Here is a 14,680-nt window from a genome sequence, read left to right as displayed (position 1 = left end):
CCAATTGCGCAGATCGATGCTCATGTTGTTGATCACTGGATTGTCTGGTCCAGACTCGATTATTTACAGACCGCCGCCATATAGCTGTAATATTGCTGAGTGCGGCGTAAAACTAAACTCACTCACTCACTCACTTTTTAAAATGTTTTCCTCTGCTAAACTGAGTGATGCGTTTGATGTACTAATTGTACGTAGAATTGTTTTCTCTTTCTGTACATTTTAAGTAAGGATGCCAAATTTGCTTCAGGACCTATATAAATGTAAATGTTCTGTCTGTTCGTCCCTCTTCTCAGGACATCAGTGGTGACGGAATCCAAAACACGTGCCGTGTTAGATTCCATGTCACTCGTAAGACAGGAATAATTATTCTTAAAAATACCATAAAAAACATAAAACAATGAAAATGCAACAAAAAATAAATCTGAAAAACTTATCTAAAAAATACCCAAAAAAGTTATTGAAACGGCAGTTCCTGAGGCGACCTACGGAGGAAGTCATCAACCAAGTATCCAAACCACATCGATTTAGAAGAACTCTACGAGAAAACAAACAAGCCAAGATGAATCCCGCAGGATCAAGCTATCCGATGACATCCCTGTATGTTGGAGATCTCCACCCCGATGTCACTGAAGCCATGTTGTTCGAGAAATTCTCGACAGCAGGACCCGTGTTGTCCATTCGTGTATGTCGAGACATGATAACTCGACGATCACTTGGTTATGCGTATGTTAATTTTCAACAACCTGCTGACGGTAAGTGAAGTATCACTCATGTGTGTATTCATTTTAATTGCTTATTTAAGTTGTTAATGGCGTTTGAAAAAAGGCGAAGCACGAGATTTTGATTCTGGACACATGTAGGCTGGGCCTACGGTTTTGAGAAAGCAGGCAGCATGTTACGACATTTCTTATCTAGCTTCATGTAAGAATGTCGAGTTTTGATTGGTCCATGTGACTCTGATAAAATACCAAGTACATCCATCACGATCCGCCAGCGGGAGTATACGACTTTTATACTACTGCTGCGAAAGTCATATCCTCCCGCTACGCCTCGGTGACGACGCGAGAAGTGAGAAAAGAGTGCATCGACACGCCTTTAGTAACATACGGTGCATTGAGGTCAAACGATCAGCTGGGGTCAACATGGCAGCAAGTCGATTCAATGCGTGTTGTTTTGTTTTGATTTAGTGAAAACATTCAGCTAGATAAATGAGTTATCACGTCACATCTTGTCTCGGGGAAATACAGGGTTTTATCAGTCCCGAGTAAGGTTGTATTCCCCCGAGACATGATGTGATAACTTATATGTTCACACCTTGTTTGTGTTTTCATCATGTAATTGTACCTTCATTGTAGAGCAGTTTGAATTTAGTGCTATCAACCTCAAGCTTTGATGTTTTCTTCATAAATCATGGATTTGTCATTAGCATGTATATTAAATTATTCCCATAAACTTGCATCCATGCAATTGGTGTTTTTAGCTCTACTGGTGTTCCCATGTGGGTATGTTGTGCACATCTCACTGAAGCACCTAGTTTCAGTGTACCCATATAAAACAGTTTCGTTTTATCCAAGAATGAATATAAGCTCTTTGTAACCTAGTCATTTCTTCTGTACCATGTTCATGTTATTCATGTATTTTTCTATGTATTTACAGCGGAAAGGGCTTTGGGCACAATGAACTTAGATACTATCAAAGGTAGACATATCAGAATAATGTGGGCTCAACGTGACCCTTCCTTAAGAAAGCCTGATGTGGGCAAGGTGTTCATCAAGAATTTGGACAAGAGCATTGACAAAAAGGCTGTGTACGATACTTTCTCAGCTTTTGGCAACATCCTGTCGTGTGAGGTATGTTAGACAAGATGTGGACATTGGATATTTGGGTAGTAGCAAAGGAGACCTGTTGAAATTAATTTTAGTATATGCAGTGTAATTCTCAGCTGTGGTGTATTTTTGTATGAAATGTTTTCCTCTATTAAAGTGAGTGATGCGTTTAGTGTACATAGTTGTACATAGAATTGTACATACAATTGTACATAGAATTTAAGCAAAATGAATTTTGTTTGGTTTCTGTAGATTTTCAGTAAGGCCCCCAAATTCTACTTTTGCAGATAGCTTCCGATGAAAATGGTTCGAAAGGTTATGGCTTTGTCCATTTTGAGACTGAAGAAGCAGCCAGACAGACCATTGAGAAAGTTAATGGCATGTTGCTTAACGGCAAGAAAGTGTAAGTTTTGTCTAGAAGTAAACTGTCTTAACATGGGACATAACCCGTGAAGGTCCCGGGGTAGAATAGGCCTTCAGCAACCCCTGCTTGCCACAAAAGGCGACTATGCTTCTGATAAGAGGCGACAAATGGGATCGGGTGGTCAGGCTCACTGACTTGGTTGACACATATCATTGGTTCCCAATTGTGCAGATCGATGCTCATGTTTTTGATCACTGGATTGTCTGGTCCAAACTCGATTATTTACAGACCGCCACTACATGGCTGGAATATTGCTGAGTGCGGCGTAAAACTATACTCACTCACTCACTAACATAGGACATGTGTCATGGCTGAATTTTCTTGCAAAGGTTTAATGAAATGGTAATGAGTTGAATGCAGTTCTCTTCATGGAAAGTACCTGCAACATGAAATCATTACTCACCCACGAATAGCCTCCCTTGAGCCCATGCACTTTTTACATGCAAATAGTCACATGTCATGCCATGCTCTTCACTCACTACTTTTTGGCCCTAGAGGACAGACGCGAATGCACCAGAGTCCTGATACATCACATATCCTTTTCTATTTTCGGAGTTATATCAACCAAATTACAGCTGTATTCGGTTTTTGATCTGTATGTAACAAACTTACTATCTAATTGTGCACAATGTATACGTAAATAATGATTTTATGTCCACTTCAGTGAATGGAACTTCAAGATATTGAAGTGTTCCTCTATGTTCGGATAGAAGGAGACAAGCATAATAAGCATGAGTCAGGATAAGTATAAAATATCATTGTTAATCAGAAAATTACATTTTGGCAATCATCAAATCTTTGGAGTACCTTTGGAGTTACTTTCATGTCATTTGCAACTTGGACCAACTGTCAAGTTGTCAGATGACATCTTTGATACTGATGAAAAAGTACATTCAGTTGTTTCACATGGTGGTCATGGTATCATCCAAGGTTGTGCAATGTTATCACAGTATCCTAACACAGGTTTTCTTCTGCCTCATCACTACATGTTTGTCCATTCTTAAGGAAATTTAGGCTCATATGTTAGTAATGCACTGGGACATTATAGTCTGGTTTTTAATCACATCAAATTCAAGGGGAAATGGTGGACATCAGCTTTGTAATAAGATGAACATGTCCTTGTTACTTCCAGCTTGAGTAAGGACGTGCTGCAAAATGTTCTTCATTACAGAAGCTCATGTCCATTGGTACCCTATACATATGAATGCCAGTCAACGCTTTTAAACATATAGTTGTAGGAATAAGGTCAGTTCTGGTTTTGTATGTGCGAAAGTAGTCTTTTAGGCTTGGTCTTGCATTTCTGCATGTTAGTTACAGGTTTCAAAGTGACTCAAAGTAATGGAATGTGAAGATACTTGTTTCCTTCCAGAAATATTGGTTAGGGGTATTTTGTCACCTAGAAATGCTAGTCATTTTAAACTGAGAATTGATAAAAGTGCTTTAGGAATGTTTCCCATGCATGAACAACTATTTCCACATGTATAATTTAGTACATTTTGTATGCAAATGCATCTTGGCAGCTTTCCTTACTCTTCTTACTCTTTGTAACAGGTATGTGGGCAAGTTCATCCCTAGGAAAGAGCGAATCGCTCTCCTTGGCAACAAGATGAAACGCTTGAACAATGTTTACATCAAGAACTTCGGCGACGAGTTAGATAATGACAAGATTAAGGAACTGTTTGATCCATTTGGCAAGATTATAAGTGCCAAGGTATGGTCTTTTTTTAAAGAAAACAACAAGTAGTTAATCTCAACTTTTGATATGTAACAAGTCACATGAGTTCGCTGAAAGTTCATTATGAATGGGCAAAGATTTGTCTGTAATAGTTTGAAATAGCTCAAACAATATTTTTTGATCATTGGTTAATGATCTCTACCAGTAACCAGTTGCCTCTTGTGTGAAGGCTGTCATACAGAGGTGTGCATTGAATCTTTGGGATTCAGTATTTTCACTGAATTGAATATTTGTTTACAGGTTATGACTGATGAAACTGGCAAGTCTAGAGGGTTTGGTTTTGTTAACTACGAGGACCCTGAGGCAGCTGAGAAGGTGTGTATTAAGCAACTCTCAATCTAATTGGCTCTTGTGGACTTTATATTATAGCTAGCTTTGTTTATGTTGTTAATGTTTTCCTTATCCTGACTCATGCTTAATTGCTTATCTCCTCTTCCCTGGTGAAGGTAGTGGAATACCTGAAATCCCTTGAAGTTCCCTTCTAAGAGAAGCGGACATAACCGTTTACCTATTTCTGCTGAGATTCATTCCAGTGATATGTAAGCCGTATCTCCGAGGTTATGTCTAGGGTCTGGCGAGTCGTCTCCTAAAACACAGAAGAGACTGTCTACAGAGGCAAAACTGTCACAGTCAAAGAAATCTAGGTCGGCGAAGTCGAAGACCAAATCATCCCAGAATCAGCATTCTTCGATGAAGAAATTGTTTGGGGAAGAGATCATCCCTCTACAAGAACGTTACATCTTCGACGAGCTTCTGATGAGTCTTCACAGTGAGCAAGATATCAACCAACGTAGTCAACGTGCAGTAATATCTAGATCGACCCCGATGGCATCATCAGAACCCTTGTGAGCATCATCAGACTTCGTCAGCAACCTCGGGCATTGCAACAAGCAACTCTACAACTCAGCCGCCACTACACTCAAAGTAGCCATTCGATGCAGGCGCCTGCAGCAATTTACAATGCAGATGATGAGCCTTATGTAGCGACAGTTGGATGAAGAGAGGACAATGTTGACTGCTACTTATCTAGACATGCACTCACACCCAAAGACAAAGAAAAGGTATATGCATGCACATGCTCCAGAAGATAGACGTCCCTGTCATCTCGTTGCAGTCCAGAGAAGGATCCACCCACCCCAGTGAATGCACCGGCACGAATGGTTACACTCGCATGAGTGCATTCACGGATCTACTTGTGAACGCAGAAGACCTTCTTTTGTCTACCCAGCTCATAGAAGGCACAGTCTGCAGTCTTTGTGCCCTTCAGACTTGGACTCACATAGAAGGGATCTTTGGTGTTCAGTGAATGCGTCTCACTGTAGGAGGGGTGAAGATAGACACTACTGAGTGTCGTCGCGGAAGGAAGCTCTCTTTTCATTTTCAGAAGTCACATCGTGGATCACGGATGACTTAGACTTAGTCTCACCATCCAATGAGCTTAACACGTACAAGATGAAGAATGATGACATTGACATGTTAACGTTCCCGACGATAGCTCCCATATCTACTTATCCCTGAGATGTTATATACGGCGTTTAAGTAAGCAACCAAGTTTCAACAACAACATGTGCCACCGTTCGACGCTTGTCGTTTCCCTCTTCATCACATTGAGCCCCTCAGAGCACCAGATGTTGACGAAGGTTACACAGCAATCAACACAACTCACAGCTGATCCTACAAGTTAGAAGACAAGAGGCTTGCTCAGCTTGACACTACTACCAGACGAACATTCTTTGGACTAGCTCGATCTAGAGCCTTAAACGAGACTCTCCTTACAAAGTTAAGTAAATCCATCAACACTTTGACTTCAGTACTTAAGCAGACAAATCAACGTTACACTTGCAAGTCCAAGTTCTTGAGGATACAAAGAGCAAGGGATAAGAAGTTTAACGCTCGAGGGGAGAAGTCGTCTTCTTCCTTTCATCGCTCCTGTGGAGGAAACAAGCGCCCTCAGACGTCAGGCCATTCGTCTAGGGACGGAGGAGGAGGTAAACATTGAAGATCAGGTTCAGAACGACTGGAGTCTTCCACCCCCATCCGTTCTCATACGACTGTCTCAAGTAGGTGGATGTCTTCAACTCTACTGGAAGAACTGGGGAATTCTCAATGACGACTACATCATGAATATTCTGCAAGACGGCCATAAGATTCAGTTAAAATGTACACCGCCGCTCACAAGACTACCAGCTCCCATCATGTATGCAGACAATCAACTAGACAAGTTGACCGACGCCATATCAACGCTGTTGCAGAAGGTAGTGGTAGAAGTAATACAGCTAGAGTCTGATGCCCGGGTTTTACTCCCCAAACTTCTTAGTACCAAAGAAGAATTCCAGAGAGACTCATTTACAACTTGAAGAAATTCAACAAAAGATACATCTTCCTCAACTAAGACTCCTCATCTGACCGGCAGATTATCTAGCCTGCATAAATCTGCAAGATGTGTACCTACATATCCCGATTCATCGAGAATCCAGGAAATATCTGTGCTTCCTTTTCAACGGTCAGCAGTATCAGTGGATGGCCCTACCATTTGGAATATCTTCGGCTCCGTGGCTATTTACTCTGGTAACCAAGCCCATTGTCAACTATCTACACCTGAGGGGGCTACTCAGAGCGTTCTACCTGGACGACAGCATACAAGCGCATCAAGAGAAAAATCAACTCAGACTACAGTTAGACTTTACAGTCAGGCTACTAACACAACTGGGATGGATAGTAGCTCATCTGAAGTCGGAATTGGAACCGCAACAAGATCTCAAATTCCTCGGAATCCGTTTCATCACTAATTTGAATCAGATTGTCGTTCTGGGGGACCTATGAGTCAAGATTCAAGAAATGATGAGGCAAGCACTACTCTCTTCATTGACACTTTGACAATGGCAGTGTCTACTAGGTCTCCTCACGTCAGCGCAAGATATGACCAGAAGAGGAAGACTGCATCTGTGTCCATTACAACACTTCTTGAATCTTATCTCAACAACAAAAGTCAGATTCCGCTCACAGACAGTGTCAAGCCCTTTCTACTTCGGTGGACTCACTGATCGAACATCTGCGCAGGGACTTGTATGTTTGAGTCGGTATTCAACAACCATCTCTACGTAGACACATCTCTGCAAGGATGGGGAGCTCGTCTAGAGAATGAGGTAGCAGCAGGGGTCTGGAATAAAGAGGAACAGGTTCTTCACATCAACCAGTTGGAAACAAAAGCTGTCATTCATGCCATCCATCACTGGTCAATATCACTGAGAGACAAGCTACTGATGATCCACATGGACAACTCAACAGTGGCTATTTACATAAACAAACAAGGGTCAACGAGATCGCCATCTCTGCTACACCTGACGTTTCAACTCTTCGACTTAGTCGACAGTCTGAACCTCCGAGTAAAAGTATGTCACATGCCAGGAGCCTGCAACATCATGGCAGACACCCTATCTCGTCCTCTTCGTCCATCACCAACAGAATGGATGCTGCATCGGAAGCGTTTCAACTAATCAGTCAGGCATTCGGATCACTGCAATACACTTATTTGCAACAAGGTTCAACAAACAGACAACAACCTTTGTGTCACCTGTACCAGATCCCTTAGGCTGGGCAACAGACGCTCTCAACATCCCGTGGGAAGGACTAAACACATATGCGTTTCCCCCTCCAGTGCTGCTACCAAAAGTCATTGAGAAAATGGGTTACAACTTATTGGCCAACGAGACATTAATTTCCAACACTTATAGAAGAGTTAGGACAACCAGTACTGCAACTACCAGAGTGGAAGAATCTTCTCTTCCACCCCCACACAAAACAGGCGCACGGCAAACCATCTGCATTCCAACTTCACGTATGGACCATTTCAAGACCTGTTTAAAGCACAGAGGATATTCGGCAAGATCAGCAAAAGCAACCACCTTAGCCTTATGGAAATCCACTCGCTCACTGTATGATGACAAGCAGAAACGATTTGAGGCATACGCCAGGAAGAAAGGCTTCTCGGCGATGAAGGTGACACATTGTTACATTTAAGAATTTACCGTGACAAACGATGTAAGAAATCCCCCGTGAACCAGCAAAACAGAACAAAGACAAGTCTAAAACTTTCAAATATTATTATTAAGGCAAAGAGAGCAAGTTATACAAAGTCACAAGTCAATTTCACAATATCGACTTCAAATACAAGTGAGACAAAATCTAAGGCAATGGGTCACAAAAATATATTAGATCTATAGCAAACTCACCAAAGTCTTAGTGCGAGAGAGAAACAGTTATGCAGAATGTAAACACAACGATTGGTCTGACAGCGGTTAATGTCGATCAGGTGTTGACAGATGATGTATATACTCCAGTAACGTGAATGTGCCCAAGACTCAACACGGCAACTAGCCTTTTTATACATATTCAGTCATTTCCCGAAAGTTTGTGCACAAACGAACATCGCCACTCATGTGGAATGCTCTAGCAGTCTCTCGGAAGTAACAAATAGGAAAACAAGGGCAGATAATTTAGGGAAACCTGTTACCATAATCCCAAAAGCGTTGACCATCTCTTATACAGGATGTGACCCATCATAATTATTATTCAAAACACTAAATGTTGTGACCCAATAATAATTATTACTTAATTAATAACAAAATATACAGAAAATACACACTCGTAAGAACATCCTCAGATAGCATCTATGCCATCTACGTCATTCCAGAGGTCTGAAAGCTCTACATTATCTACATACATGGCAGCTCTCAGCTCAGTCGTCACCATGGGAACGGGGACCATGCTTACTAAAGTACTGGAGTTACTTTCCTTACTACGCTACTTCAAGTTGGAAGATCAACAACACAGATATAGAGCTCCAGCGTCGGATCTAAATGTTGAACTCCAACATCTCACAAGTGATGCGAATGAGCCGCTCGATCAGACCTTAATTGAACTGCTGACTCAAAAGACGCTATTTTTACTTGCCTTGGCGACAGTTGCATGAATGTCAGAAATTCATGCTCTAAACATTAATCAAACGAAGTTTGATGCCAGTCACCAAGAGACGGCTCATCTGTGTCTACGATAGGATTTTATTGTGAAAAATCATCTGCCAGGTCATCCGGTCAGACAGCGGCCTTATCCTCAATCCTTGGACCTCATGATAAGCAATTAAGCATGAGTCAGGATAAGGAAAAATAGCTACTTTTCTGAATAAAATTGATATTTTATACTTGTCCTGACTCATGACTAATATCAATTTTATTCAGAAAATTACATTATTATTCAGCTTTTGGATAAAACTTACTACTGTTATACATTGTAGCAAAAACAAATGTACTGCTCGTTTCATATAACTATGCTGAAGAATTCTATATAAAAAAGTAATTTTTGTTTGTTAGGCCATAGATAATCTGAACGGCATGGAGCTTCCAAGTGGGAAGGTGTTGTATGCTGGGCATGCACAAGAGAAAGCAGAACGTCAAGCTGAACTGAAGGACAAGTTCGAGAAGATCAAAATGGAGAGAATCAATCGATACCAGGGTGTGAATTTGTATGTCAAAAATCTGGATGATGTGGTTGACGACGAGAGACTAAGAAAGGAGTTCTCACAGTTTGGAACCATCACCAGTGCTAGAGTATGTCAGCTTTTGTTTTGTTGAAGTTATCATTAATGGTTGATGGTTTCATGCCCAGACACCCTGGTGTGTGGCTCTACCCAAATAGCTGTTCACCTCCTTACTACTGGGCAATATTGAACATCAGACAGGTGTATCCGTATGGCACAGTTGCCTTGAGTGTTTTCTGTGATCACTTGCCTGTACATGAGTAGTTAAAGCTTCACTGTGAATTTCCACCTGGTTTCTAACAATTAGGCCAATTTTTTATGCTTTAAGACCCGTGAAGATCTGGGGTAGAATAGGTCTTCAGCAGCCCATGCTTACCACAAAAGGTGACTGTTGTATACAACAGCTAACTTGATTATCATGTCAGTGGTTCCTCATCACACAAATCGATAATCATGTTGTTGAACACTCTTGATCAAGCTCAGCTCACTTGTGCTCTGACATTTAACCTTTAAACAAATATACTCTATTGCTGATGTTTGTGCATTTTTTAATAAATTTTTCTAGGTCATGAGGGAAGGTGGGCGGTCCAAATGCTTCGGCTTTGTGTGCTTCAGCTCTCCAGAGGAGGCAACTAACGCTGTGACTGAGATGAATGGTCGTATCATTGTGTCAAAACCTCTGTATGTGGCACTGGCCCAACGCAAGGAAGACAGACGAGCTCACCTTCCTTGCCTCACAGTACATGCAGAGAATGACCACAATGAGACAACAGGTAAACATACTTCTGCTAAACAAGTATTTGCAAGTTATGTCAAGTTTGGATGGGGCTTCCTTACCAAACTGTGAACAATAATCTTCAGTCAGTTTTGTGTTTCTTTTCCACTCTGTTATTCGAGTGTCTTTGGTCGTTTTGGATCAGTGTCTGAGACAATGGATTGTTGACTTAACTGGGAAAGTAACTTAACTTTCTCACGACTGAAACGGCTTTGTATAGTTTTCCATATGGTCATGGTGCTCCAAGCTGTCAAATGAATTCCAAGTCTGCCCTGAGGGAAACCTTTTAATTGTTACCTTAATATGCAACACTTCACTTTCCTTCTATGGTTAGCCTGTTGAAAGACAGCTAGTGGAATATAAAATCTTAGGATCACACATAGTTTTGGTGAAATATTAAAGCTTAGGTTCACACATAGTTTTGATGAGAACACAGATGCCCCAAGTCAGGGCCAGTCCCAGGTGGCAGACAACTGCTGGTGAGTTAATGATTAGTTGACCCTTCCCTTGTAGAAGGCTTGTGAGAGCATATCAGAAGTCATCCCCAAGCAATTGAGTATGTGGTGAATGTACGCAGGTGTTAATCTGAACATTAATTGATCCAGTTTTATATGCAGTAGCTAACAGTTGAGCTTATCTTTTTGGAAACTATTTTTCAGATTTGTCATGTAAACCTTTTTTGAGTGAGTTTGCTGCAAAACTGGATACATTATCGTAGTTATAGTTTAGGAATTTCCTGTCTTTATGCAAACATACTTGGCAAAGCGCTGAGAATGAAAACAGCTTTGAAAATATTGTGGCTATAGATTGTTTCTGATGTTATATATGGGACCCATGTGCTGCGTGCTTTGCTAATGATAAAGATGCTAATTAGTGTGTTTTATTGTCCCCAGATTGACGAGGCTGTTGCTGTGTTTACAGGGCGGGAAAGCCACATTTCCGAAACAGACAGCCTCAACTGATGTGGCTCTCCCGGCAATAGTTACGGTTGCGTGAACATCGAATGTGGCTCTCCCGGTGATAGTTACGGTTGCATGAACATCCCGGTTATGCTGTCAAAAACATATTTAGTGATTCAAATCCGTTACCGTATTTAACAAAGAAAGACATGATTCCTCATATTTTTATTCAGATTACAACATGTTTTGTTTCTATAATTAGCACAACATTATATACTTATAGGTAATAACACATAGATAAGCAGTGTCTCCTAACATATAAGAACTGTGCCAAAGGTCAGTTATAAAAACTGTAATGCAATTTTCATTACAGAACTTATAAACGATATAACCTACTGATCAGAAAGGTTTATCTGTATCCTAACACCGACATATCGCCACCACCCCACCCTAGGCCTACCCCATCCCACACCCTCTCCCTCACACACCAGCATACACGTGTTCTCTACCATACATATCGCTCTGGCCAGTACACCTGATTAATATTTGAACCTTTTAGACAGACAAGTGTATGTCAAGGAAGGCCCGGATGTTAACAGTTGTGCTCAATCATGGGTATCACTTCATCATATGTTCCTAATTATCTCACTACATTATGGCATAGTCGGACGCGCTAACCCGAACCCGAAGTGACAGCTACATTACAGAACCATTGAAATGCATGCTATGGCATTGTCAGTCTTGTAATAAACTATTTACCCATAACAAACCTAACCCTAGTGATACAAGATTTCAAATGTATTGAAATGCATGTCCTACAATCACAGCATTTACATATATTATGTTACACATGCTGGAAACCATATGAAAACAATGGCCAGATTTACACACCTGTGAAATACATGTAAATGCAGAGTTGATTGTTTATTTTAACAGGGCTTTAAATGTATGTACTTCTAACAGCCAAGTGATTCGTAGATTTCAAACGTTGTTCATATGGCCGATGGATGACACGTATATTTTCTAACATTAGTCATTTTATGCAGTGCAAGAAGTCACTTACATGTATTATAGACAAACAAGACTGATTCAGTGTCAATTAAAGTGGGGACGCTATTTTACCGATTACTGTGAGCCATTAATTAACGTATTGGAAATGTGGCCTTCCTGGCAACAGTCATTTTTAAAATGTGGCTTTCCCGGCCTGTCACCGTTGCTGTATTGCAAGCCGACCAGGCTAAAGAAGCCGCTGCCATGTCCAACAAGGGTGACAAGTGATCTCTTTATCACTTCCTCCGTTTGTCATTTCTGCACTCTCAAGCTAAACAGGGAACATCTGGACAAAGGGCAATTTAGCTGGAAAGAAGCTGGATTGTAAATTGTAGCTGTTAGTGTAAGCAAAATTGGTCTTGCATGGTTTTTTCTGTCCTTTCGATGGTGCAGAATTGCTTTCTTACAGTTTGAAAAAAATAGAAACAAAATAGCAAAATATGTTAAAATAAGTACAAAATAGGAGAGTTCTCCTGTTTTCACTGTTAAAAAAACATCAGTTGCAGTCAGGTACTGATAGATTATTAACTCTATCCATAAATCCGCTGTTATGACATGCCAGTATGTAATAGCGTTATAAAAATAGCAACAGACTAAAAAAATCTTTCTATTGTGTACAATGTTTGTTCATTTCTTTGCTGTATTGTATGTTTGTCAAATTTCTTTGAATGACTAAACCATTGCTTGTCAGTTGAGTTGTGTGGAAGCATTTAAGAGAAGAGGGACTACTGTAATGGATGAAGTTAATAATCTATTGAGTCTGTTAAACCAATGTTTTATTTTACAACAAATAAACCGTTTCATTGAATAGTATTTTTTGTCGTCAATAACAGCTGAACTGTTCCATTAATACGTTCAGACATACTGTTGGTAGATGCCAACATGAGGTAAGATGCTGTAAAACTGCTAACTGTGTATTGCTGTTTTGAAGCTGTATTTGTTTACAGAAAGTAACGCATGTTGGGGTAATCAGTACTTTCATAGCAGCTTGGTCACATCACATGCTCGGATAACCAAAGCTGCCCTGGAGGCTCTAGAAGATTAATAATCACATGGCTTATTCCACAAGGCACCCCTTGTACTGTTGGGAACAGGCAATTTTTACCATTGCCCTCATATCGCCTACACCCTTATCAAACCAAGTTTACGCACCAGTGAACACTATGCACATGGTGTCTTACCCATAAAGTAATGGACTCATCCATTTGGGGTGCACCATGAGAGAAATGATAAAAAGACAATGCAAGCTGCTGTAATAATGTCAACCTTTATCCATGAGCACATCAGCATGTTTATTCCGGTTATTCAACATTATTCACTGACAATTATTGAAGTGATTTAATAGCACATCAGTCACAATATTCAAGAAACAACCTTGAACATAGCACAAACTGCTTTAAAATGTCACTTTCACATCATTGTTCTAGTTCATGATCAGATGTTTTTAATTCAGCTTCAGTATGTGACCAGCTCCATCAATAAATTGAATCACTGATTTCACTCCGGTGGAGATCTGGGCAATTGTTTTGAGAATCTCCAATCCATTTTGAGAACATTCCTATTCGTCATTTTAATCTTATTTATCTTATCAGTAAAATTGTTTATGATCTCTTTTGAAGTCTTTACTCGAGACACATTTAGATTATCTCACTTTAAAACAACAGGAAGCAGGATTCTAATCTCCAACGCTTGTTAAACAAACACATTTGGATAATCTCCCATCTCTAAATGTGGGCTCTACCATTACTCCTATACTCTCCTAATCAAACACATTTTTTCAAGGGTCATATCTCAAGATATTTGAAAAGGACCATTTGAATAATCTCTCTTCTCTAAATGTTAGCTATACCATTCTCCTTAAAGGGGTGACAGTATGTGCCATTATGTTTATTGTAGGCGAGATATGGTGTAGGCGAAGTAAGGACAGGCCACTTGCTCGCCTCAGGTGAGACAGCAAATATCTTGCGTGTTTCTTTGTGGAGGCAGGGCTTCGGTCCCAGTAACTTGAGCGACAAGCTGCACAAGTCACCCAACCAAGGCTTCTCCCTGTCTGAGCGTTTAACGTCAAGTGATTTTGGTACAGTTTCCCAGGGATGGCCTAAAAGTCAGGCCGGACCTGGCCACGGCGGGTCAAATATACTATTGGCTGATAAACCCATTAATGAACACCATGCCTACAAATGATTAACGCAACATACGCCCTTGATAATAATAATCAAACGCGTACCATATATAGTTTACTACGAGTACATAGGCTAAAACTCCTGAAGACGGAATTTCCTGCGAACTGGTTGACCGAGGTTACGTCTAAAATTGGAATCGATAATCGAAACATGATTTAAAATGTATAAATATTTGACTTCATTCAAATACAGGTTCGGTTCGGAAAATATTTCCCACGTCTATATCCAAATACCACCCCATAAATTCACTAT

General features: G+C 40.5%; 1 protein-coding gene across 1 annotated transcript; it reads left to right on the top strand.

Moving 5' to 3' along the window:
• The first annotated feature begins 301 nt into the window (after positions 1–301).
• On the top strand, positions 302–13,053 carry LOC137278553 (polyadenylate-binding protein 1-like). Its single transcript, XM_067810987.1, has 8 exons — positions 302–752; positions 1,657–1,850; positions 2,114–2,229; positions 3,802–3,961; positions 4,226–4,300; positions 9,355–9,591; positions 10,087–10,294; positions 11,190–13,053. The coding sequence occupies exons 1-8, from the start codon at positions 398–400 to the stop codon at positions 11,192–11,194; spliced, it is 1,350 nt and encodes a 449-aa protein (XP_067667088.1). The 5' UTR covers positions 302–397; the 3' UTR covers positions 11,195–13,053.
• Positions 13,054–14,680: the final 1,627 nt, after the last annotated feature.

This window comes from Haliotis asinina, chromosome 3 (assembly GCF_037392515.1).
Source record: "Haliotis asinina isolate JCU_RB_2024 chromosome 3, JCU_Hal_asi_v2, whole genome shotgun sequence".
Taxonomy (NCBI): domain Eukaryota; kingdom Metazoa; phylum Mollusca; class Gastropoda; order Lepetellida; family Haliotidae; genus Haliotis; species Haliotis asinina.
This window is presented reverse-complemented; position numbering and strand designations above follow the sequence as displayed.

Excerpts from the sequence above, each read along its gene's own strand:
- LOC137278553 (XM_067810987.1), top strand. The coding sequence starts at position 398 with ATGAAAATGCAACAAAAAATAAATCTGAAAAACTTATCTAAAAAATAC. Across the intron at positions 3,962-4,225 it reads GCAAGATTATAAGTGCCAAG|GTTATGACTGATGAAACTGG; the intron begins GTATGGTCTTTT and ends ATTTGTTTACAG. Across the intron at positions 9,592-10,086 it reads GAACCATCACCAGTGCTAGA|GTCATGAGGGAAGGTGGGCG; the intron begins GTATGTCAGCTT and ends AAATTTTTCTAG.